This window comes from Eutrigla gurnardus (genome assembly GCF_963514095.1).
Source record: "Eutrigla gurnardus genome assembly, chromosome: 19".
NCBI classification, from domain to species: domain Eukaryota; kingdom Metazoa; phylum Chordata; class Actinopteri; order Perciformes; family Triglidae; genus Eutrigla; species Eutrigla gurnardus.
In genome coordinates, this window is record NC_139930.1 from 5,994,601 (window position 1) to 6,022,370 (window position 27,770).

General features: G+C 42.5%; 2 protein-coding genes across 2 annotated transcripts in view; one reads left to right on the forward strand and one right to left on the reverse strand.

Moving 5' to 3' along the window:
• musk (muscle, skeletal, receptor tyrosine kinase) overlaps positions 1-3,343 on the forward strand; it is a 32,846-nt gene extending 29,503 nt beyond the window's left edge. The window contains exon 17 of the mRNA XM_084035306.1: positions 1,529-3,343. Within this exon, the coding sequence (XP_083891432.1) occupies positions 1,529-2,229 (701 nt within the window). The 3' untranslated portion in view covers positions 2,230-3,343. The remainder of the gene's footprint in view (positions 1-1,528) is intronic.
• An 8,664-nt stretch (positions 3,344-12,007) lies between these two features.
• Positions 12,008-26,536, reverse strand: lpar1 (lysophosphatidic acid receptor 1). The gene is made up of 2 exons (XM_084035304.1): positions 25,781-26,536; positions 12,008-12,348 (listed from the first exon to the last, which is right to left on the reverse strand). Exons 1-2 carry the CDS (start codon positions 26,517-26,519, stop codon positions 12,023-12,025), a joined length of 1,065 nt encoding a protein of 354 aa, XP_083891430.1. The 5' UTR covers positions 26,520-26,536; the 3' UTR covers positions 12,008-12,022.
• Positions 26,537-27,770: the final 1,234 nt, after the last annotated feature.

Genomic DNA, 27,770 nt, shown 5'->3' on the forward strand with positions numbered 1-27,770 from the left:
GGGTGAGAGAGACGGACGAAATGCATTAAAATAGGGCCGCAAGGCGGATTCGAACCCGGGACCACTGCAGGGACCCATGGGGCAGTAACTCTACCACACATTCATTTAATCAGTCAGAGCTAGTAGTGCACTTATGATGGGGCAGTCATATATACAGCTATTAACTTACGCATTCATCAATTAGTTTTTGTGACTGGAGCAGATGTTCGATAAAATAAATAAAGTGATCAGAGGTCCGAAAATCCCTCCCGTGGGTCTTTAAATAAATAACAAACAGTCCCTAACATGACATAACAAGAATAAACATCCACATCCCGAGTATGTGTGTTGACAAGTGTGACTTCTACTCAACTACAATATTCAAGTTGAGGGGAAATCGTGACGGCACAATTCCACCAAGTGGAAATATTCTGCATCATTTAACAGACCTTTTAGATCAAATTGAGCCGTATTTGATATTTTGGGGGGAACTGATGTTTTTTTCTGTGGCTTTGAAAGACTTTGAAACGACTGCTACTGGTGGGTCAGCGAGGTTCCAATTCATGTTTCACACAGAAACACAAGCACTCGATCAAAATTAGAATCATGGCCAATGGGACTTTCAATACTCTCACCACATAAAAAGCACTAATCACAGGCTGAACTGGAAAGAACACAAAGGAGATCTGCGAGACCTCAGGAGAAAGAGAAAATAAAACCACTCTCTTGTTGGCAATGATTTGTTAGGATTTTCTGTCCCACAGTGCCGTAAGGTACTTAAAATCTGAAGTCAGCATGCTGTTACTCCTGCAGGGCTGCAGGGAATCTGCACAGTCTTCACACTGTGTGCACCAGTTCCTGAAAAAAAGCATTTACAGGAATGCATAAATAAACAAGCGGACAGCCACTCTTTTGTAGAGGGAAAGCAAATAAGTAGTAAGGAATGAATTTGGCGAGTGCAAACCTCTGCCCTTTTCTAGAATGTTCTCCAATGTGATATTTCACCCAAACACTTCATTTCTGTCCCTTTAAGGTAAATCCATTCCTTGATCATGCACCGTATTTGATGGGAATCAAATGTATCAATTCAGCAACGATGTATAGAAGCACTTTATTTCCACATCAGGAAGCAGTTGTTCTTGCAGAACCCCAAATTAACTTCTTAGTATCTTAATCACATGGGATTCACAAGAAGTCGCACCGCTCCCTAGTTTTAGAATGAATCGGCCGTATTTCCCCACGCGGGGTTAATTTGGAAACACACTGTTTACATGACTGGGTTACTAATGTCAGACTGTACTTCCTCTATGCGTGAGTTTATTTGTGCTCGTGAACACATCACAGTCGTCTGTGTTTATGTCTGGGCTGAATATTTATTTACCCTTTACAGTGAAGGAATTCATTGTATGATACTGTAGAAGAAAGAAAACACTTGATTCAGCGTGGTTTTGTGATGTCACCGGTGTGTTCATGTGGCTGAGTGTGTTGTGTTTGTAGTCTCGAAGCGAAGGTGGGAAATGAAACCGTCTGTGTGCTCTCTGTCCCCCAGGCGTGTGCGCGGTGGGTAAACCCATGTGTCTGATGTTCGAGTACATGGCCCACGGTGACCTCAACGAGTTCCTGCGCCGCCGCTCCCCGACCCAATCGGTGCGGACCCTGAGTCGCGCCAGCCTGTCGGGCCGCAGTTTCTCCTCCGAGCTGGAGGCGGGACTCCTCTCTTGCGCCGAGCAGCTGTCCGTCTCCAAGCAGATCGCCGCGGGGATGGCCTACCTGTCGGAGCGCAAGTTCGTCCACCGTGACCTCGCGACCCGGAACTGCCTGGTCGGGGAGGAGATGGTGGTGAAGATCGCCGACTTCGGCCTCTCCAGGAACATCTACTCGGCCGACTACTACAAAGCCAACGAGAACGACGCCATCCCCATTCGCTGGATGCCGCCGGAGTCCATCTTCTACAACCGCTACACCACCGAATCGGACGTGTGGGCCTACGGCGTGGTGTTGTGGGAGATCTTCTCCCACGGGATGCAGCCGTACTACGGCATGGGTCACGAGGAGGTGATCTACTACGTGAGGGACGGACACATCCTGTCCTGTCCTGAGAACTGCCCTCTGGAGCTGTACAACCTGATGAGGCTTTGTTGGAGCACACACTCCTCAGACAGGCCCAGCTTCAGCAGCATACATCGGATACTGGAGCGAATGCATCAGAGCACACTGAGCACGAATGCTGACGCGGAGGCTGACTGCTAACTTTAGGACTTTTTACAAAAAAAAAAATGTTTTTCTGTTGACTTGGTGATTTGGTGGCTGAAAACACATTTAAATGAAGCCTGGCACACAGCACACAACGAACACCCAAACACTCACATGATTTCAATCTTTTTCTTTGCCCTACTTTTTCAAGCTGGCACCATTATCAGATGTTTTTGTATCATAAACGCCTCTCATATTTTAATCATTTGCATATTGCTTTCTTTTTTAATTCAGGAATGTTTCTAAGGAATGAAAACGAGACTGGAAGCCATCACAGACCGTTTAGAAGCACATGGTCTGCTTTCTTTATGAGCCTTAATCTTTGAAGACTTGAAGCCACTAACCATGCAGATATAACCATAATAACCATAATCACATCATGCTTCATCCATCGCATGTGGAATAGTTTTTCCCCTTCTTCTTCCTCATTTTGAGCCGTTACAAATGGTCTGACTGCTCAACATTAGAAAGAGAGTCATGGCTTCATAGTGACTACATTTAAAACACTGTGTTATTGTCACCTGTAGCAAATTTCCACAGTGGCACACAAACACTTTAAAACTGTTGCTGTTGATTCTTTTTAGAAACACAATTCCAGTTTTTGGGCATTCTTGTTTTACACGTTTGTTTCTTTTAAATGTTGTTGATCTTTGTCTTATTTGTGTTTAATCTTTCTTTGTGACATTAGTAAATTACAGCAGTGCTGGTAGAAAATAGCTGGAAGCTTATTAATGATTTATTCCAACCTGCGTCATCATCGTTCATGAGCTGCTCTAATTTTGCAGAAGCTCGTTAACTCAAGTAATTGTTGAGTTTAAAATAGACTCTTGTGGGTGAAAAGTGGGCGAAACGTCTTCGATGTTGAAAAATATCCTCGTATCTTTATTTGGTTCTCACAGAAACTCTCTGGTCTCATTTCAACTGTGTTTCATTCAGTTAGTCTCATTATTACACAATTGTGTCTTCTTTGTCATGTAGATGTACTCACAGCTGTTTATGTTTCCTTTAGTTTGTTTAATTTCATTTTTATCTGGGAAAAGCCTTTCGGATGAATGAAATTAAATCTGCTACAATATTACATTGTTTGTATGATATTGCATTGTATTGCTTGCAAATAAACGTAATAATTGCACACATTCATTGGACAATCCTGGACGATATTATTTTTTGCACAGATGCATCAGATGTTTTGGATCTGGATAATCTAGAAATCTGTGGTCTTACCTGACCAAACCCCTGCCTGTCTTAATTCCTCTGGGCGGACAGGCCAACCAACGCCAAGAAGTGGTTCGCTGCACTTCGCTGGGAATAAATGGGAGGCGGTCGCCGGCGTGGGCTGCTGTGTCGTGTGTGGCTTCATGGTAAGTGTGTGGAACAGCGGTTAAAACCCAGAGAATCCACAGACGTATCCACACTAAATGACACGTTTCCCAGAAGTATTATGTGAAAGCGAGTGATTTAACAGTGGAACCGAGGTGTGAAAGGAGACACATGAGAAGACTCATGGCAGATAATGGAGAACTGACAATATTCATTCAGTGATTTCAAGAAGAACTGAATTGCTCTTATAACTGAAAAGCAAACAGATCCGTGCGTTTCTTTTCCTCTGACCCTAAACTTAACTTGCCTCTGCTTTAAAAGCCTGTTTATTTCATCATGAAACTCCCTGCACCCATGCTCCATAATTGAGCAGGGAAAAGAAGTGTTTCGCCATGTGGGTGCTGCAGTTTTATCACTCACCACAAGAGGGATCAGAGGCGGGAAACAGGTTTGCCATGTGCCAAGTGTTATGTGACCCACTTTTACAATGAATTTCTCTGTGGATGACTTTGTGTAAGTGTGTGTATGTAAGTTTTATAGAGGATGTTGTCTATTTGTGTGTGTGTGTGTGTGTGTGTGTGTGTGTGTGTGTGTGGGATGACCAATGTAAACTGTTTAAAGTAGGCAGCATGGAGTTTGGCCTTGGACTGGTCATCCCTCTTCTCTGTGATCTAAACTGTGGATCAGACTGTCTCACTCCCACTTCCTCCTGCCTTCTTCCCTCTCCTCACTCTCCTCCTCCGACTGGTTCTCTGTCTGCACCTCATTTATTCCTTCCTTTGCTCAGTAGTCCTTTCCTTTTCCCCATGTTTAAAGGGGGCAGAGCATTCGGGATCAAGGCCCCGAGGCTCTGGATGGACCTGCTGTCCGGCTGTTTTCTTTTAAGTCTCTTCTAAAAACAGACATTTATTAAACACACTTTTTTCTTTAGCTTGCCATTCATGATTTTCATCATTCGCCTTTATCTTCTCTCTGTGAAGCAACCTTGTATACTTATAAATGGCCGACTCAAATAAACAATACTGCATGAATTCTCTGCACTAATAAGGAGATTGATGCGTGTGGGCATGCAGCAGTAGAAACATGTTGCTTGTTGCTGTAGTTGTTACTTGGGGCAACGTCAAATCTGCAAATGGTAAAAAATAAATAGTGTTTCATAATTTCATTTACAGATATGCAATGATGATTGGATAATGTCAGTTTGATCATGTGAGACGATACGACACGGGAGCTACCAAGACTGACGAGTAACCAAGGCCCATCATAACAGCGAGCGCTTCGGGCCGCCATCACGCTGATGCACCCTCCCTCACTTATCTCACCCTCCCTCATCGCCTCCTCTCCTGACTCCTTTTGTTCCATCCTCCTCTGTCCTCTCTTTGCTCTACTCTCCATCACCACTGTTTTCCTTTCTTATCTGTTATCTCACTCAGTTCCTTCTCCTCGTTGCCGTCCGCTCCGCCTTCGGAGCGATTTTGGTTTAAAAAAGTATCCCAAAGCCAGCTGAAGATAATGGAAAGCAACGTTCACAGTGAATTAGGAGGTTTATCTGAATGGACTCTCTCACCTTCCTGCCAAGTTGCAACAGCAGCTCTCAAAGTTTGGGGACCAGAGGTTCATACTTCCATGAGAGACCGCTTCCTGTTTTGTCACGATAATCTCCTCGATGATAAATCTCCTCCGCTTTAGTGCATCTTTGCAGCAGAGAAACTTAATAATGCGTCAGGGGAAGTTGGATGCGTTTCGTGTTTTGAAATCTTCTCGATGTTTCAACAGAAATTCCGCAATTCCTGGATGTTCAGCTCAGCTTTTAAGGCCTTGTTGACGTTTCCACACGTCGTAAAACTCGCTGTTCATGCTGATTCGGTCCGTTCCGATCGTTGGCTTCCGCCTGTCTGCCACACAGTGGGGATGTTTGACCGAGTGGGTTGTTATCTGTCAGTCAGCTGGGAACCACGGAAAGTGTCTGTATTGACATTGTGACGGAGACGCGACATCCCCCTCACTCAGCGACGGCACACAGGAACTTCCTGTGTGGCGGCGCTGCCTCTGATTGGCCCATTCAGCGAGCAACAGGAAGACGGCAGACATATATCAGTCAGCTGGATGCTAGCACTCCAAAACTGTGGAACAATAAACATAGCAGAGTGTGCATTTCTCACGCATACACACACATAGAGCATTCTTCCCTATAAAAACATTGGGCTGCTGTTGCCGGGGCCGCTGCTTAACTCATGTCACACACGACACAAAGTGGCCCTCTTACAGTAGCGTGGAACATGCTCACATAGTAAACCTGTGTAGTGCAGCGCTGCATGTCGGGTCTGCTTCATGTCACGGTCCACATTCTGCAATGTAAGGTGTAGGTTTTACCTCCATTTTTCTTTTTCCTCTGCTCTCTTCTTTTACAGCGATTCAAGAGCACCGAGGAGTCAAAGGTGACGTTCTATCACAAAAGCATCATCATGTTCTCAGGTAGCTGTGGTATTTTTGGTCATCTGGTGATTAGATAAAGAGAGAATAAAGTCTTTAAATGTCTATACACTTGTGAAAAGGAAGTCATGGTACATGTAGTGCTGGTATAATAATGAGTTGTTGGGGAACCATAAACACCCGTTCCACCATTAGAACGCAGAAGCTGAACCACTAGCTAGTTATCTGCTCGCCAAATGACCTCCTTCACAGTTACGTGGCCTGTTATTACACGGTAAGGTTGGTAAGGTTCAAGATTTCAACTCAGATGTGGAGGTTTTCATGTGGATACCAGCCTCCTTGTATATTGTTCACATTTAGAATTACAAGGATTTTAAATATGTTGCTTTGTACATTGCCTGTGTGGATTGAATAAAATTACAGATCTGTTAGAAATTCAATTTTTATTAAATTCAAGTTTGTACCTCAAGCAGCAGTCTTACTGGATCTTGATCCAACTGACTAATACATCAAGTAATGTAAGTCGGGTCATTTTCTCACAGACTTCCTTGGAGCTAAGGGAGTCGCCCCCCGATGGCCAGTAGAGAGAATGACAGTTAAAGGCACTTCTGATTTGGCTTCACTTTTCAGAACCAGAGGTTGCCGCTTGCACGCCCTCTGACAGGTTCAAACCAGGTAAGACCCGCCCTCTTGAGATTGGCAACCAATCAAAATAACAAATGACAACCTGTGGTCATAATAAAATAGATTTTTTTTGCAGAGAATATGTTTTTGAACACTTAACGACCAGCTGGCTGTTTTTGTTGGGGGCAACGGCACGAGCTGCAAAAACAACAATGGCATATTACCTTATTAAGACATCATGGCAAACAGTAATTTGCACATTTTGCAGAGATTGGAGCAACATTCATCCACTCCTGGGGAGGAATACTTGGAAATATCTGCTGAATGCTAATCCCCAACTGTCTTTCCAAAAACACCAATCAAAATCCGGAAACCCTTCCGTGTTTCACTCAAGAATATCATTGGCTAACTTTCTGGTTAAAGCCCTGATTAACACGATTGATTTTGGAGATCCAACATGTGGGCTTCAGGGGCTGTTCGGCCATGAGTCATCAGTGACTCACACAAATGTGTATAGAAATGTAAACTAAGGGAGCAACCGCTCAAACCACACTGTGAATGTGTTCTCCTGTCAACATTTAAACACATGGTGGACTTCTGCTAACAGTCAAGGCTGTCTGAAATATGTGAGCAGCCTCAAGGTCTATAGATTATTGGGTCTAGCCATAAAACAAACTGAAGCATACATTATCAGTCTGTGACCCTTTGATTTACCACGTTTATGTCATAGTAACAAAAACACTGGAGGATAACAGAAAGTAGCAACGATAGCAAGACCAAATACGGAAGATAAAGTAGGATTCTTTAAAAAAAAAAAACACTTGTCTACTATCAACGAAATAAGTGTCATTATCGTTAGGTATTTTTGAAACTCTGGTTTTGCAATATTTACTTCAGAAAAGCCTTAAAAGAAAAAACATGGACACAATAATTCAGACTTTTCTCATGTTTTTATTGTTGCTGGGATATCAACACTAAGACTGGGTGGACATTCATTGATATTGGCCCGTACAGTATAGATAGTATGGAAATCACATTAACGTCCGTGGCACACTTACTCACAACAAACTACAGGTACACGGTTTGTTAAATCGGAGGCTTGGCAGCATTAAGAAAAACAAAAAAACAAAACGTTTTAAAGCAAAGTTTCACTTTGGAAGAACAGACCTAAAGTCAGGCAGCCATTGCTTCTAATAATGCACATATCACCATTCTATGTGTGGGGGGGACAGTTTTTTGTATTAAAATGACAACATTTCTTAGACCAACACAGCAGCCTGCATCATGTAATGTTTCATGATGCCTACAGCAAACATTGCACACGGCAGTTGCAGTACAACGGACGGGATGTGCTAATCTGGGGAGCTCATGTGATAAAACTGGGGTTTTCTTCATGTCTAACATGTGAATTGACACTCCAACATGTGGACTTACATAGAAAACAATGGACGGAAGTGTTTTGACATGCATTATATGGCACAAGGTAATGTTGCCCCTTAGAATGATTGTTAAATGAAAAGACAAAATAAAAGTTAAATCTCAATTAGAGGGGTCCGCATTGGATGATTTCTTAAAAATTTGAAATGCAGATCAAATATTTTCATTTTATTTAATACAAAACCATCTGTTTGTACTCATTTAACACTTTTTTATGCTGTTATGTCAAAATCAGTCTTTCTGCAAAAGTGAAATATCGCTTTTATAATCTTTGCTGTACTTGAAGGCAATTGTAAAATAACGGTGTTAGCGGCACACACACACACACAATGAAAGAGTAGGTTCACCCCACGGGAAGATCTTGATTTTGCAGCGATGTACGAGTGTACTCTGGGATACTATGACATCACAGTTGGGTGTGGTCATACACTTGCAACAGGGCACACTTTCAACCAGAGAGGGCGCTAAAACACTGCTTTTTCAGCCTGGTTTTAAGGTACTCTTTAAGGACTGGGAGGCACAGCACACACAGACACATCTAGTTCTGGGTCACGGACAAAGTTAATAACTGCAATAATCGACGCAAATGCATTAATTAGGGTCACAGCACAAACAAGCTTGTGACGTTTAAAACCATACACAAAAATCCTACAGTACATTTGGACAGATTATAACACGCTTCAATTTACAAACACAAAAACAAACTTTCCCTTTGGTGATTAACTTTGAATAATATATTTTATATACATACATACTGTACACGTATACTTACAATGGTGTACGAAGAGTGACACACTGGTAAACAGAGGCACACATAGACAGTTTATCTGGTTGCTATATAACCCGAAGCGGTTACAGTCGGTGTCACACCTGGAGGACCGGGTCCTGACAGTTTAGTCAGTGAAACAATGAGTGGAATTGCTGCTGCTGTCACTACGGCAACGGGTGTAGGATGGACAAATGGAATTCAGTTAAATTGTCTAAGAAGTAAATATCCAAGATCGTTGCCCTGTGAATTTTATGTTTTTTCATTTGCTTTCTTTAGTTGTGTAAAGGCAGAGCCAGAAGATTGACATGTAAACAGTAATGGAAATCTAGACGGGGAAAGACCAGAAGGAATCCACTCCCCACAAGGAGAAAAAAGAAAACTGTGGCTAAAAGAACTCATGTTGCCACATAAACAGGGGCAACATTTTGGCCAACTTTGACGGCTAAAAATACCAGCTGACTTCATTGTGGCCCTGCTGCTTAAATCCCTCACACACACATCTCCTTTCCTGGCAAACATCTGTGTTCTGGCCACGATTCACACTTTTCTGTTCGCTCGTTTGGAGCTTTGTCTATGTATTTTGGCCAAAATGTGTTTTGATTCAAGTCACGACAAAGCGTTCAGCTGGCGATTCTTAACAACGCACGTCATCGCATAACCGGAGGGATGTTCAAGCTGGCCGCGAGGCTCGAGGTTTAATAGCCGGAGGTGGGGAGTGCACTCGTGGAAATGAGAGATCACCATTCAACACTGCGTTGGCTCAACTCTGCTTGACTTTTGACTATTATTGCAAGAGTAAACTTGAAACTCAAGTAAACATCGACATGATGAGGTTTCACATGAGACGTGGACAATCTGCAAGATGTGCCAACTTAAAGGTAGAGTATTTACGGATCTATTGGCAGAAATGTATGATTAAGTATGTGTCATTGGTGTAGAATCTCCTGGTAAGAAGTGTTTTTGTTCCATTAGAATGAGACGTTGGTATCTACATATGATTCTACGGTGGCCTGGAACGGACATACCAAACACTGGACCTACATGAGGCCATTTGTGCTTTCAACTTTTCGCAATGGCAACCGTAGTTGTCGAGAGAAGTTTCAGTTTGTTGCAATCTGCAACTTCACCACTAGATGTCGCCAAATCCTGCACCTTTAATTTATCTGTGAAGCTTGAAACACGTGTTGAAGATGCCTCGAGGAGGGACGGAGGCGGAGACGCACAAAGGTATTGAATTATTTGCAGCATTGGCAAATAAAGACTGCTTCATAAAAAAAAACATTATCATAACCCCAAACATCTAATATAATGACATAAACAATCATATATTATTTTGGATCGATATCTGTGTAACTTCATATCACCAATAATACTGTTGCAGCAAAAAAAAAAAAAAATTAAATAATGTGTGCATAACATTCGGTTTCTGGTAAATAGGGAAGATATTTTGATACTTTCCGTTGAGCGTTTTTAAAGCAGAGGAGACTTTTCAGACTACTGTGGTGCTGTAAGAGTGAACTTCATGAGTCCTAACGCATTAAAAGATGGACATTGGAGTTTAAGATTTTAGGATTTTCAGTTAATATGTATTTGAGGCTAAGCTGAAATGGAGCTTGTGAGTAACATTTCATCGGTATGGGTCAAAGAGCGAGAGGTTCATGGGCGGTACAACCATCTAATTATGGAGATGAACGCTGGAATACGATGGACTGAGTGGATTGACCAATGAACCTCTGCAAACTAGATTTTTATTAGTCAAGCTAGCGTTGAGGCTAAAATTGCTGTGATGGATGAGTCTGTGGGCCAGTCCACCTGTTTGTTCCAGACTGAAATATAACTGTTATATGTATAGTTAGATGATCTGCCGTGACATTTGCAGGTCAGCGTGTGCAGTCACAACTGTTACTATCGTATCATTGGTGGCAGAGTGAGTACAGTACAAATTCATCAACACCATCTTCATGTTGGTGCTTTAAACACAGAACGGCCCTTCATGTCACCTCTCACAAAGAGGGCAATTTCAGCTAAACTTGTACTTTCACATTCACTTTCTTTTTTTCCCCAGAGACACTGAATGAAACCTCGAGTCAGACAGCTCAGCACATTTCGTGTCCCGATCCGACGCCTGTTAACACTCACCAGAATTGACCTTCACCTTGTCTCCACATAACACAGAGCCTGTTCGAAAAACATCCTCCTCCCCTCTTTGGTGAGATCCCTGGAACAGCTTATCTCTAACTCCTTAGAGGGAATAAACAGCCGATCCCTGGACCCTTCGTGTATTTGAGTTGGACGAGAAAAGGAAGAAACGTTATTAGCGGTTGGAGAAGATCAGTGGAATAGCGAGTCCCCAAAGTATTTGGGTTGTAAGGTCACTTGTCGTTGAGAGACGAACGAGGAATGAACGGTGGCTTCGTGTTACTTCAACAAACCATAATTGGTGTTTTTATGGTAAGGCGCCAAACATGTTATACATGTCACTTTTGATAGTGATTTATTTGAGATTTATTTTTATAATCATCAGCAGGAGGTCCCATAATGTTTCTCTTTGACGCCTATATTCAGGAAGAGTTAAAGATCTGAATACCATCAGGAAAATCCCCCATGAGTCTCCGCAATTACATTTAAAAAAACAGATAACTTGTATTAACACTCTGCTGCACATTATGAGCACAATATGAAGGTTTGGATTTCTCCAGACTTGAAGCCTTTCAAAAAGAAACAAAAAAAACAAAAAACAAAAACAAAGAATGAATAGTGCTCTACACCTGCGTTCAGACCCACAGTGAGTCCACCAGTGGATGTGAAGGATGGTGGCCTGATGTTGCCTGAATGTGACACGTGTGCTTGATGGACATCTTTCTTATGAATGGGGGTCAAGGAGGAAAAAGAAGACTGGAGTACTGGCATTACCTTCATTTCACAGATTACTTTTAAATAGTTCATATCAGTGTTGTCCATGACAACACATTTAAAACAAATAGAAAATAATAAACAACTGAACAGGAATACTAACAGCCCATCGGAGTTCTCGAAGTCCCCATCTTCTTCTTCATCGCCATCAACTCTACTCCACTCCCTAATCTTCATCACGTTACTGTCTTTAGTCCAAACCACGTTGGCAGTCCCTCTCCACCTTCCCATGCTGCCTTTCACCTTCTCTCAGTCAGAATCTCCGAGATCAGCCGAACCCCTCCCGGCCCGCCTTTATACCACCGAGTGTTCGTTGTTGTGGTGGTGGTGGTGATGGTGCACGCCGCCGCTCAGCACCGTGTGGTTGATGGATGACGCCGAACGGTCCGAACCCTCCGCCGTTGTCCCGTTGACATTCTCCTGCCGCTGGCAGCACAGGATCTGCCTGAAGGTGGCGCTCATCTCCTTGTCACGGTAGGAGTAGATGATGGGGTTCATGGCCGAGTTGAACTCGGCGAGGAGCAGGAAGAACTTCTCGTAGGTGAGGACGTTGCAGCTGGCGCAGAAGACGTCGAGGAGGAGGATGACCAGGCCGGGGGTCCAGCAGACGATGAAGGCACCTGAAGAGAGACGGAGCAGGAGAGGACTTAAAACTGGTGCTTGACCACCATGAAGTCAAATTAGAAAGACAATTTGACTGGAGAAAAAGTTACGTTAAAGTAAAAGTTATGTTGTTTCACTTTATCAATTCTCGCCAATTTCTTTCAGTTACACCGAGACAGAAGAATTCTGAGAAAACCCAACTCATCAGTGTTATAACTGCATGTATAATCCATTATCAATGTCAAAGGTGATAATTCACATTGTATATGTCTGTGTCCTGAAAAGTAAAATATCTGTATTTGAAACAAATAAGGGACTTTTAGAGGCATATAAATGGAAGTAGCACAAAAACAGTTCCTGGCCCTTGTTGTTGTTTTTGGCTCGGCTTTGTGCATGAGTCACTATTACTAAAGTGTGATCCAGCTCATGTTCTTACGGATTCTAAGTCCTGGTTTCCTCTGTCTTTTCATGAGCCTGACGAAACATTTGGGCTGAATGTGCAGTTCAAAACACAAAGCCTGACTTTCTAGACCTTCTTGACTTTCTTTGGAAATCGAAGTCCTGGTCTTCCTGAATTCCTGCAGTTTGACTTTCAAATGTAAATCATACATTTCAACACTGATGATAATATTTGGCCTCATTTGCAGTAACGTTTCGAGCACCAGGCACTTCCGCAGACTTCTTAAATGCTACTGCAAATGAATCCTTAAGAAGGGAGCTATCTGGTGTGCGTATAATGCTGCTCCATGTTTCATTGAAACAGCACCTGTCCTACTGGACCCTGGATGTCTTTCCTATCGCTCATGTTGGTCTCAGACTGATTCACACTTGGGAAACAATGATTCACTGGGACTTCATCTCAAGTACTGATGACTTCATCAAAATGGCATGCCCGTTCAGTGTTACCTTCTAATTTGTACCTTGTCACGTTGCACATGGAAGGCACCCTGCCACGTCCCGTTCACTCCTGGGTGAATATTACTTTAAAAGGTTTGAAATGCGTGTCTTCCCTCTCCCTCGACTGAATCCCAAGTAAAAGAGCACAAACTAAGATGTTGGCCCTGAAAGTGTCTCCTCCAAAACAAACACTGGTCTGATGGGATGATGTAACATATAAGTAAAGTAAAGCAGACGAAGCCGCTCCGCCTGGGAGCCAGCGTTGATGCTTTTTGGTCGGTCTTGGATCAAAAAGAAAACCACTCTACGACCACATCGCCATCACTCAAGAACCGCAATGTCTTCAGAACAAAAACACCCATGTTACTCTATAACCACATCAAACTTTTGAATGACACTTTTGGAGTACTAAGTACTTTTTTCGTACAGTGTGTACAAATGTTTTTGTGCATTGGTGCATTAGGTTATTGTTTTGCTTCTGAGGCTTCTTAAGGTTATAAAATCCCACAAAAAGGATGTTGTCTAAGTCATACATATACTTAAATGCATTAATAATAAATAGAAGTGACATTAAATAAATATCGTCATTCCATTATCTTTAATCTGTCTGAATCAAATATCGTTTTATCTCCATTTGTTTTCACCACAAGTTTTCCCATTTTTAAAAGAAGATACATTAGGAAGATGTTTCCCCGGGAAAGTGGAAACGTTTCATCGACTCACCAAGCAAGTGGAATCAATAGAAACGATTTAATTTAATTTAATTATCATCTAATGGGAGGGAGAAACCTCAGACATCTTGTACTTTATTACTTTTCACAAATAATTGCAGTTACATAACTTGCTCTGCTTTTTTTAAACGGTATATTTTATATCTAGAACTGTATTACCTGACTAATCACATACACAGTATGTATATATAATATTAGCGTAGATATTTAATGACATTTGTCAATTTATCCTTATGGAAAAGGCAAAGCTTTCAAAATATAAGCCAAATAAAAAGGGACGCTGGATAAAAGACATGAGGTAAGATAACGTTACATTTGTAACCTAGCGCTACGTAGCTAGGAAGGCAAGCTAACAGAAGCAGTTTCACACTAAACTAAATGTAACTACGACAAACTGAGACTTTCTTAACTTCTTCAATTGTCTTTTAAATTGAAGAACGTCACAGTGTAATTCATGGTACAATTCAACCCTGATAAAAATAATGTTCTTCTCTCTGCATTTTGCCTCTTTGTAGGCTGTTTAGCATTGCCTTCCAAAACACACCATAGGAGCATTTTCTGATCTGGTGCCTCAAACATCATTAATCAGTGCTTTCCAAAACTTTAACATATCATCAATACAAAAGAAACAGCACATGACAGTTCAGGGTTAAAAGATGGGATTCCTGATTTCAGCGGAAACCCCAATCAACACCCTCCAGTATCCCTCCCTTAATGTAAAACATCTACAGGAACATAAACTGACCTCCACCTCATTTTTTTTGCAACCAGATCTCCAGCATAAGCGTATCTACGGCCTTCTAACCTCATCGGGGGTGAGCGCATCGCATCGCCATCTCTCTGATTAGATGAAGCGCGGTCGAGGGGGGCCACTGACTCACTGCTCGTGAATGTCGGGTTCGAGTATCGCGAATCCCGTCAACAGATGCCATTTGTCACAACTATGAGACAACTGTCGGACGTTACACTCCCGAGACGGTCCAACAAAGAGTCTTGATGAGGAATAAGGCGAGCGGAGATGGAGGGAGGGACGATATTGACAGGCAGGCCTGTTATCTGTTAGTGTTTTGCAGGCGGCAGCTGCAGCGAAGGCTTGACCTCACTCCCCAGCTATGCAGGCAGACTCTCCACAGTTAGATAAATGTCTCGCAGCCCGGCAGAGAAACCATCTGAGCTTGTTCTCTCGACATGAAAGGTTTTACTATGACCAGGACACAAACATATAAAAATAAAGACTTCTGACCATAATTATGATTGTGTATAACGTGACACAGTCATGAACTAGACCCTAACCACCACCTATATTCATTCACAGTGAGGGAAAAACCATGAGAAAAAATACTCTTCTGCATGCCTCTAGTTTCACATAACCTGCTGCTACTTTCGTGACTTCCAGCATCAGTTTGTCCCGACTTTCCCTCCGAATGAGGAAGAAAACAGTCTTTGTGTGAAGCTACGACCTAGAGCTTTCACCCTCGGATCCTTTCATTTCCTCCCTGAAGCTGGGGGTATATGGTTGCTTGCATTACGCCCTTCATCTCAAACTGCCCCCCAAAAAAAAGGGTTTGGTTTGCTGCGGCCACGCAGAGCAGCGTTACAGCCAAGAAGGGTAAAGCTGAGTTTTTGTTGACCGGAGAAACAAATAGATATTCTTCTGCCTTGTCAAGACTTGTAAACGCCACATGGAGGGAAAAAAAGACTCAAGAGATGGAAAGTGGAGCGGAGGAAAGTAAATAAACATGGCTCCCATGCGGGCCTGGAAAATCTGGAAAATCACGGAAAACTACTTTGACACTTTCCAGGTCTTTATAAGAGTGAGGAATTAAACAGAAGCAAGAGGCATATGGGTGGTAAGGTAGCAGTGTCCTGTGTGATACATTTGTCCTCATGGAGCATTATTATCCGAAATTTCTCTAATATCTAAGTCAAAATAACAGTCAACTCCATTAGTATCAACCATTTATAAAGTTGAGCTGAAATATAAAATGCCTTTTTAACCCTTTTCGATCACAACCCGGTCATTTGTTGGGCCAAAATATGAATTTATTTTTCTCCCATATCATGACATCCATACATCAATCAATCTGCACCTTCAGCTCTGAGTTAGAGAAGCTTGTTTCACTAGGAAATACATCAGCGTACGGAAGCTAATGCGAATTCAGCCATCCATCAGCTATCCATCCAAACCTGCAACCATGGTGCTGTGTACTACATGCTTGAGGGTAGGCGGGATGCCACCAGAAAAGGGCTGACAGAAGAACAAGTTCAGCAGCAGTAAGCCGATCCTAACTGAGTGGTTTTGCTGCGTAAACCTGAGAAACTGTTGAATAAACTCTCACATGTGATTTTCCAGAGCATCAGTATTACAGGACACTCGCATCAAAGAGTGTAAGGGTGTTTTCAGACTCTGTCCCTTTCAGACCAACAAACGATCTCAGAGCGATGACTCAGCACTTTCCCGAACCGTACTCGTGAGTATGGTCGCTACAAGTCCACATTGCAGTTGGCTTAATCTTTTGTGTTGTGAACCCAAAGCCCTCCAGGTTTTATACAACCTGGAGAGCGCATTTTATAAAATTAGAAGAAATTGTGGATACATTAAAATTAGGGGGCATTCATTTGTGTATCTTTTCCTGCTTGAAGCCCAATGAAACATTTTAAGGCTCATCTTCTCCTACTGTGCTATTTGACCTGATTTGACTTGACCAGGAATACTTTGTTTTTCTTTCCTGGAGGAAATGGCCTCCCATAAGCGACAGAACAGAGGGCTATGGGAAAATTTAAAAAAAGGAAATAATGGAGACCAGACTACGGCAATGAAGTCCAAACTCCCACAAACAAACAGATGCATGAGCGAGGGGACACGCGGATAAACACTCACATGTGCAGACACAAACACACGCAAACACTCGCGTCCAGAATTGCACACGGCACAAAGAAAGATGGACGAGCGCTCGAACGCGATGTGAAAACAATTGGACTCTGTCGAGAAAAGCACTCAGGAGAACGTTGCATCGCAGCACTTAACCGTACAGTCATTACCAAGAGTGAATTTCATTTTCAGCTGTAGAGCCGGGTGCAACATCGTGCGGGTATTTTTCTGTCTCTGCACACCGCCTCCTTCAGTAAAGCAGATCTCTTTCCTAATCTAACTTGTTCTCTGCTAGAGGCCCTAATGGCTGCCGTGTTGCCTTTCTCCCAGGCAGAAATGCATCATTAAGAGGTTTACGACGTTGTTTACCAGTGTGACGGACATATTGGCTGCTTGTTCCATTGTCCTCAGTCACATGTGGAGCGCTACAAAATTACACAAACATGAGGTTAAACAGCTTAAAGGATCACGCTGGGGCTTTTTTGCATGTTTGCTCCTTTAACTAGAAGCGCATTTTTGTTCAACAGCCATCAGTTTCAGAACTTGCACAACCACGAGAGGTTATGAACATTATGTAATCTATTTCTGATGTATTTGCTTGAAGATTCTCTTTTTCGGTGATTTAAAAGATGCTCCGGCTTCTGATGCTTCAGAGCGAGTTAGTGGAAAACATTCCGTGATAGAAAGTATGAAAAATATGATGTTTTCAATTATAATCAGCGGTTGAATTGGGATTTGTTATGGGGTGGGGTGGTTTCCAAAGAACGCCTACCAAAAGGTTACCAAATATTTATTACTGTAACTAAGTTGTCAAAGCGTACGGGCAGGATTCATGATGGTGACGGCTTTGGTACACTCAACCAGCCACTCCAACCGTCTCCCCCAAGTCACAGAATGCAATCTTCTGGTTCAGGGACATGGATTGTCCATTGTCATGTTGCTCAACATGAAATTAATGCCAATGGAAAGTCCATTAGGATCCTATTTTTGTGGTGTATGCACAAATTAAATGCATCCATGTGACAATGAAACAGCCAGAGGGAATCCCAAAGGAAATCTAACACTCATTTTGTTGTCTAAACCTTTAGTTAAAGTTATATTAAGTCCAACCATTGACATTGGTCCTAAACCTAAGAAAAAAAATGTTTGTAGCTTAATGGCGTTTTGGAATAGATTAGTTTCAAAGCGATGCCGAGCGACATGAAAAAAGTGGGAAATTTGTGTCCCTGAACATGAATCAGTTGATTTCCATTGCATTAGGGTTCGGGGTGATGCTTCACACACACAACACATCATCCAAGCTGCAATTCTCTGACGCTATGCTAACACTACAAGCTCCAAAAGCAACAATACGGCCAAGTGTTGCTCAAGCCGACGCAGTTATTTCATTAAGCGGTGATGGGAACTGGCTAACATCACTTTTCAGATGGAACAGGGTGAAACCAAAACATGTGACGGGTTGATGATTCACCGCGTAACTGGAGCGCTGAAAAAATGTTCATTTGTCACGTCAGCTTATTGCTTCACGTCATCGGCTTCCATTGGAAATCCCCTGTAGCTCGTAGTGTGAACGCAGCAATACCAGAATGCACGTGAAGTAAATCAATATCTCAGCATGGTGCAAAACCCCTCCCGTACGGCCTTAAAGTGTGATCCTTGTAATGCGGCGTCCCACACCTCTGAGCTCCTCCACACTGAGCTGATGTATTCCACATGCAGCAACACACTTAACTCATTACTGAGCTCCACATTCTGCTATCTGGGAATCTCATGCCTTCCTATTATTTCTCACGTTTCATGTCGGCTTCGGTTTCCACTAATGTGCAATCCTCTCAGGGCCTTAATTATGAATCAACACCCAATATTAAATTACTGCTCTCATTCTCTCTTTTCCCTCCCATTAATCTCTCTATCTGCATCTCGGACTCTTTGCTCCTTTCGTGTCTCCCTTCTCACCCCTCTCTCTCTCTCTCTTCCCCCAACCCTCCATATTTTAAATATCCTACCTCAATTCTCTTTCTTTTCTTCATGTCTTGTCACTTACTCTTACTTTTCGATGCATCTCTTATTCACTCAGCTCTTGTTTCTTCACTGTGCCTTTCTTTCTGTAACCCGTCCTCCCGTCTGTCTCAATCTCCGTCCTTCTCTCAATCATTTCCCCAACCCGACTATCATTTGTGGTCGTGACCATGATCCGACTGAAGAAAGCCAGAGGACACAAACATTATATATTATATATGTCCTTGTGGCTTCCCCTTTGTCCGCAAAGGGATTTCTTTTTTCCTCTCCTGTCTTTCCCACATCACGTACTTCCACACAGCCCTGGAGATGAGATAGGTTCCCATCCGCCAGCAGTTTACAGTCATTGATAAAGAGGCTGGCGGTGTACACACCGACGGTGATCTAATGGTTGGAGAAACACACTGTTGACTGTAAGTACAGTGAGGTCTTTGAAATGGCAATAACGCTAAGGTTTTCTGCTCTGCCAGCACAAAACAGGGAGTGACATAATCTGCAGAGTCGTCGGTCAGCAGTGACTCACTCATTTCCACCTTACGTCTCACTTTTTTCCTCAATGTTTTGGAATAAAATAGGCAAAGTCAGTGAAAGCATCGCACCTTCTGACTGTAATGTGTTCTGCTTTAGATGAAATCCAGATTGTCAGCCACAGATATAAACCTCACCACCAAACTCTGAATCTGATTCTCTGGAAGGTGGTCTTTGAACTTTTAAAAATAACACCAGTCCGGTCCTATACTGCATTTCTTCTAACTAAATTGCTCAATGCCTCTGTTTTTCTGTCCCAAAACAAATTATTTTCTCAAAAGATTGTTTGATGGTGTCTTGTTGGTGTTTTTTTTTTGTGTTGTTTTAAAACAGGCTTACAAATGCAGATTATGTGGTACAGGGGCTAAACCTGAATAAACTTCTTTCAACGGAATCATAGCAGGATGAAATCGTTATTATGTCATCTCAAACATCGCTGTCAAATTTCTCGGAAACTCTGTTGGGAAGTGTTTTGCGGGAATAACATTTAACAATTGCGTTGTTGTTTTCAACAAACTGGACTCCAACTGGCAAACGTCCAGTCACAAAAGCTTCTCCAACTTTTAAGTTTGTTACGCCAGAATACAAGAGTGCTTTCAGCTCAAGACAGGGTTCTCTCTGTCAAACTATTGTCTCACGATTACTATTTGTGCATGTGTGTAAACAAAGTCAGTGTTTCGCTGGACACATTTATTCATTTTCTCAATAATTTCACAAACTGCTAAGCTGCTCATAAATGGGGCTAGCCATATCATCCAGCATGATTAGGCACACCCCCTGGAAGCATTTAAGGACATTAGATGTTTGAGCAGAGTTTGCCAGAATGACACAGCTGACACAGAAGCTGAAACAGGATTCATAAGGACAGATGTTGCCGTTGTGAGCGATTAGAAAAGCTGCACTGTGAACATGTATTTTCTGGCATTTAGTGCTTCACACCCAGAAAACATGTGACATGGCGAGCCTGTCATGCTTCCATCCTGACAGCTGATTGTAGGAATTGCAGTCAGCTCTGATTGTGTATATTTAAAATCTAGATGTCAAATAAAATCACTGAGTTCTTGGTTGAACATTGATTGTACATTGTGAGTTGAAGTCAGTGATATAGCATCTGTGTGCATGTGTTGGGATGATGGTATGTCTTGGCGCTCCACGCAGTCTGACGATGCGAGCGCATACAACACCGCAGGCGTCAACATAATCAAATCATTCACAGAGGACCCCTGCATGAGGCAACACCTGACACACACACACACACTCACAGTGGGTCATGGGTCACGGTGAATTTGACAATCTGACTCATTGAAGGGCGATGAAGAGACTCTCTGTTGGTGTCATTCAAACAAGTTTTTTTTTTTTTTTTCAGCAGAGAAGCCAAGTGGCTGGACCAGCATCATTTTCTGTTTCTTAGCTTTTACATAGCTTTTTTGATCAGTATCAGTTGACTTGCTTTGGTTGTTGTGTAAATCAAAAGCAATACGTGGATTTAGGCTTACTGGCACTGAATATTTAAGTGGTACGAAGTACCGCAACGTAGGGGACTAAGTTCACCACTAAAGGTACTCTGTGGAGTTTTCTTGTCAACAAACCTACAACTTCCACTTTGCACATTCAGTGTCACTCACCAAAATGCATTGTGTGTATCCCAACAAACACGTTGAGGGCATTTCCTTTCTCCTAAAGCATTTGCAAAAGCCTGCATTGTTTCCATGTCTACGTTTTCTTCTTTCCTGCCTTTGCTTACACATTGTTGTTGTTTTTTTGCTGCACGATCACCGCCTGTAGAAATAGTGTGAAGTCATTGCCGGAAATGTGCATCGTATCACCTGCGTGTGCGTATAAGTACACAAAGACACACAAAACAGGGACCCGTTTGTAAAATCTTTGCTCCATAGCACTCCTAGTGGTCAAAGACTCCTTTACGTCTTTGTGTTTAAGTCCTAAACTGTATGTCAGAAGTTGTCGTGGTCATTGTGACATCACCGTTTGTGGACTAGGGTTTTCCAATCGTCGAAGGAAGTGACCATATTTGGACTGCAGAGGAGCGACGGGTGGAGCAGCACCCCGAGCAGCAACCTTGACTGTAAATGGACCATGATTTACTATAAATAAATATAAATCAAGTGAGAAGGTCATTTTCTCATAGACTTCCATGTAATCAGACTTATTTTTACAACCAGAGGAGTTCCCCCCCCCCCCCCTCTGCTGAAGGGTTTCAGCAGTGGCTCCACTTCTCAGAACTGGAGGTTGTCACCTGGTTTAAATTATATTTCCATGAGTCTTTGTGTGTGTCCATATTGTCCTTGTGTGGAACCACATTCTGGTTTTGTTTTCCCATCATTTGACATAGTAAGTACATCAGAGTGTATGTGAACGGAGTCAGTTATGGAGCCTTGGGGTTTATCTGAGTGTGAGAGAGTCTCTGTGCATGCTTGTGACTGCACTTATGTATGTGCACAAGTGCATGTAACCAACTTCCTATCTTCTCCTATCTCTCCTATAAGAAATCATCCATGGCTGGTCACAGCATCCTGAGAAGGACAAGTGGAGAGGACGGCAGGCCGCAGGGGAGCACTTATCCTCATGCAGTCAGCAGATGGGAGACGTTAGACAGGGCTTTGCGGTTTACTTTCCCATCAAGCAGCAAAGGCTGAAGTCATATCTACCTTCCCCTAAAAAGGCTAGCATAATCAAAACCCAGTAATCAATGGCAAATCTAAGCCCGCTGGAGACGTATGACCTTTTTTGTTTAACTTTGGCCAGTGTAAAACAAAAACAGGCAAATTCATTCATTTCAAATTTTCAAATGAAATGGGAGATAAGTGTCTGGGAGATGTGAATAAGTGATTGTACTTTAAATCCAATTGAAACAAGAAACGTCCTCCCTTTTATGAGTAAAAAAAAAATATATTTTCTATCCTCCCCTGTGCTGAAACTGACCTCACTTCGAAACAGCAGTGGATTCCAGACTGAACCAAAACACATCACACCCTTGCTCAAAAGACTCACTTTCCCAGTAAGGCTTTGGCATCAGAAAAGAAACAAATAGGATTTTTCCCCCCAGGACTCGAATGATGATTCAAATTAACGGCTCATACCAAAGGCAGGCGATCCTTAAAACTTGCCTTTGTAGCGCAGCCTAACAAACAGGGCATTGAATACCGACCGATACAATAGACACATGAATTGAGGTAGTATTAAATATTGAGAAAGACCACTTAAAGTGGGATGGGCGTAGGTCGATGTGTCAAACAAATACAGAACTTTCTACCACCATTGGAGACCATTGTTGGAGACCACATCTCCCAAAGCGTTTTTGTTAAGTGATGCATTTCTGCTGCTTTTCCTAAATCAAATGTACGTTTTGTTGCATAATGTCGCCCACACTAACATAACAAAAATTGACAAAGTGCAGGCATGAACATTTCTGAACAAAATGTTGCCTGAGCAACAAAAATGGGTGTCAATGTGTTTAAAGGACAGCAGTGGTTGATCCACTCAGTGTCAGTGATTTTGCATTTATTTCAATATTTATTGTGTTTTTAAGGATAGAATCAAGTGTTGTTGGATGACTTTACTCTGTAGTGATGTATAGAACACTACAAGAAGTAAGAGTAACAGCCATGACACAAGGACTTTCATTCAACCAATGAAGGTAATCCACTCACATGCTCATTGCAGTACCTGACTACATGGTTGGCCATTAGAAAGCACGGATATGTGAGACCTATACACCTACTTCAAGGCAGGTTAAAGGAGTAGAAGCAATGCATCTCTACGCTGCAGAAAAATAATGTATGTTTCCAGTTGTATACATACTGTCGGCTGCAGAGCACATTACTGCTGTCCACTGCTCTGAATTATGTTCGGAGTAAAGACAACAGAGGCAACAGGATGAGATAACACAGCACATAGGAGACAAATCACACAGAATCCATTGGTATGTTTTGTCTAGGAACAACACATCCTGCTTCCAGGCACTGAGAAATCTTCTTTTCCCACAATTCACACTCAGACTTACTGAGTTAGTGCGCTACTGTGCTATAATATAAAAAAACCTCAGCAATGCCTCTATTTATTACACACCACTGAAGAGGCCTGGCTACTTGCAAAGTGGGAAACATACTCCGACTGAATGCTAAGACATAAAACTGTCAGACTGCACACACAGCTCAGCTTGAAAATAAAACAGGCACCGCTTCAGAAGAATCCTCGTCACCACATTCATGTGTTAACGACAACTACAAGATTGGACCATAGAATAGTACAATGTTACACTGGAGGATAACGCCAGATTCATACGATTTGCTTGTTATTTTCGGAAGTCTGGACCTCATGTTCAGTTGTGCTGAAGCCTGTTTATAAAGCTTCCCAGAGTTCTCTTATATGACACAAACAGCATAATATAATCTTGATTGTTATCAATTGTTGATGGTTGACAACTGTGGATAGCTATGAATATTTCACAATTCTTTGACATGAATAGACAGCATCAGCCTGTAGAAATTCCCCTCATGACAGCATCAGTTTTCACAGTTTCCACTCATCAGGAATCTAAAGATAACATTCATTTGTAGGTTCATACTTGTGTTCTGGGTTTCTACTAAAACATGTTTACATGCTTCAGTGTTCACACTGTCTGTCTGAACAGAGCCGTGTTCTGTCTGAAACACTCTGTTTTAGTGCCTGTCTCTTTAAGACCCCTCCTGAAAAATCCCTCTTTTTTGTGAGAAAAAAAAAAACATGGCACACATTTGCAAAGGTAGTTGCAAATTGCTAATTTATGTGCAACAAAAATAAATGTTTTCAATGACTAAGATGATATGCTAGCACCAACGTCATTAAACAGAAACTGCGACTATAGCAACAAGCAATATTGTTGCCCAAAAAAGACGAGACAAAGCTTTTGTTTTAAAACTAGAAATCTATTTAAGTAATTTTCTTCAATGCAGCACCGTTTTTCAACCTATTCTACTACAGCCAGCGACAGCCTGGATGAATTCAAGTTAGCTGCTAACAGAAGGTCCGTCTCTGGCACTGAGAAAGAAACAAGGGGATATTTTGGCTGGACTAGATCAATGAAATGTTCAATGTTATCTGCTCACTAAAAAGCCTCAACAGTGTTCAGCGACTTAAACAATACTAAAATAGTTACATTTTCCTTGACTGGTTTGAAATGCTCAGACTTTTAATCAACTTACTTAAAAACAAAATGGAGTTAACTCAATGAAAAAAACCTCCAAGGACTTAAAATACGATAAAGAAATCCTGCTCTCAGTGTGATATCAAACTGCTAATTAATACTGTCATAGTCCAACGTCACATCTAATATTCTGATCCTGCATCAATGAATAATGATGATACTTCCCAGTTTTACTATAGAGTACACATTAGGCGTGTTCACTATGCTGTAGCTTTGGCTGGAGTCATGCCAAGACATTTAAAGGCTCTGTATGGGGAAGTCATGATGATGATCTGCAGGTTCATTTCTCATCTCACTCTAAATCTAAAGGATTTCCCACCACATTTGCAGAAGTGGGCGTCTGTTCCATCTGCACTTTCTCTTTCTTAAGGAAATAAACAGATTTTTGCTTACAATGAAAAATAAAGCAATTTTTGCATTGAATCCAGCTTTGACAGCCATAATGCAAACACACTCAGGGTGTGCACTCAGGGTCAGGGTGTGCACTCAGGGTCAACGAACCACATTTGGCAACGAGCCGCGGCAGCAATCTTTCTATCTATTCCACTTCTGCACCTGAGACAGCTGCATCTTTCAGACGTGACATTACTCGTATCCACCTCAACATGTTTACGTTTCAGTGAACAGCCGTAACCTGCTCCTGTACAACCACGGCACATTAACATGATTCATAAGGGGGCATGGGGGGGGGCTGAGATGATGCATGCGAGGCTGGTGCTAGGCAGTCTCGTGTGTTTCTGCTGAACGATGCAGCATCACAGATGGACGCATCAACACATTCATTGTTCTGCTGCTGATGTCTTCAAATGTTGCATTCACTGCTACAGAGATATACTAGTAGAGATACACAGTGGATGTAGCTGGATAGAGATTAGTACACGATTAATGTAGTAGATATGTATGGTTGAGTAGATAGACAGATTTTTTTTTTTTTTTAGGAAAACGGCACCAACATTTGGTGCTTAATAACAATAGCTTTAATTTTTATAGTGCCTTTCAAGGATGCTTGGCGGTAGTTGGGTTGTTGTCTTAGAAGCAGAGAAAACAAGACATACATTCATCAGCAAGCAACATCAGAAAGCTTTCAACATGCCATCCAAAGTATTCATTCACACAAAGTATTGAAAAAAGCATTGTAACGGTATTGGATTCAAGCTATCTGTATCGGCTATTAAAGGTTGATTGGATCTCGTCCTTACCCAACACGATCACCACGGTTTTCAGCAGAGACATCATGGTGTCCCGGTTGCGTCGTGGGCCAGAGCTGTGCCGCGACATCCTCATGGTCCTCTGGCGCACATAGACAAAGATGTGGGCGTATAGCGTCACCATGACAACAAAAGTCACAAGGTTGAACACGGCCCAGAAGACCAGGTAGGAGTTGCTGTAAAGCGGTGCCATGTTGGAGCAGGACCTAATACTGCAGATACAGTTCCAGCCCACGCTGGGGATGGCCCCCATGACTATGGACATAGTCCATATGATGACGATCACCACAACCACGCGCCGGTTGCTCATGCGCGTGTGCAGCTGCATGCGGAAGACGGTGATGTGGCGCTCGATGGCGATGGCGAGCAGGTTGGCCACGGACGCCGTGAGGCTGGTGTCGATCAGGCCTTGGCGCAGCAGCCACGTGGAGACGGTCAGGCGCCGCGTGTTGGGCCCCGTGTTGAACATCAAGTAGAAGTAGGCCAGTCCGGCGAAGAAGTCAGCAGCTGCCAGGTTGGCCATCAGGTAGTAGATGGGGAAGTGGAACCTCCTGTTGACGTAGATGGCGATCATCACCAGGAGGTTGGCGAGCATGATGAAGATGCACACGGTGATGCCGAGGCCCATCACCAGCCTGCTGACGGTGTTCCAGTCGGTGGCGAGGTACTTGCCGCTGCGGTTGTAGAAGAAGGCGATGGTCTCGTTGTAGTAGCACTGCTCCTCGTCCATGGTGGCGGCGGTGCTCTCTGGAAGGAGAAAACGCATCAGGCACATTAGGAGGAATCGAACGTTAACATCGTGATTCAACAAGGTTGTGCTCTGAAGATTTCATTAGAAAAGGTAGATTTCATTATTATATCACATCTGGTTGTTTGAAGACTGAAGGCTTTGGGCAAATCTGTGTGTTAGAGTGGAGTCTGGGTCGGTGTATTTTATTATTCCAATGTATTAAAAAAAAGAAGCTTAACGCAACATCATATGTGCATCTGGATTGCAAAAGGACACCTGTTCAATAATTTATATTATGTATTAGTGTTCACATGGAGGAATCAACCAAAAAGTCCAATGACCCTAATATGGTACTTGAGCTTTTTTCAATATATTATTGAACTCTTTACATGGCTTCAGGACACCAAAACAACATCTGGCTACACAAACAGAACATGTTCATTTTTCTGAGCAGCCTTTTATGCTTCTGTCAAGAAAGATTGAACCTTACTTTCTTGAGAAATACGTTCTTATTTCATAACACTCAACACAAAGCAGCGCTTTATGACACATGTGGACTTAAGCCGGTTCCTGAAAGACAGGAAAAGAAAAATCCTCTTTGGATTTAGACTCAACATGATTAGTCGTCATGTGTTTCACATACAGAAAACAACCATCGTTAAGTCGTAAAAAGCAGCTTTATATGAGCAAAAGGTCTAAAAACGATTGTTAGACACAAAACTTGTATTGTCGGCAAGTCACAGTTTACAGCAACACTAGACAAGGGTGGTGTGTGTGTGTGTGTGTGTTTGTGTGTGTTTGCTCCGTGAATAACCCCCAGTGTGATATGAAGTTGAAAGATGTTTTCTTTCCATCTGGTGAACTTTTTACGAGTGTTCCTGCTTTAAAAAAAAAAAGCGCATCGCAGGAAACTGAGCAACAACGCGACACTCAGAGTTGACTAACACACTCGCACACACATAAACAAGGCTCACAGGAACATGTGTGTGTGTGTGTGTGTGTGTGTGTGTGTGTGTGTGTGTGAGTGTAATAAGCTCCAATCCCACACAGATGTTGGGTAGTCTGTCTCATATACCCCAGACCGGAAACAGGACCTCAAGGGGGAGCGTGTGTGTGTGTGTGTGTGTGTGTGTGTAAGTAAGTAAGTAAGTAAAGCAGAGACAAAGACAGAGAGGAGAGTAGGGGACGAAGAATGAAATAACCAGTATTAGATGTTCTGCATCAAAGGCCAGTGGTTTAGTGGAAATCCTT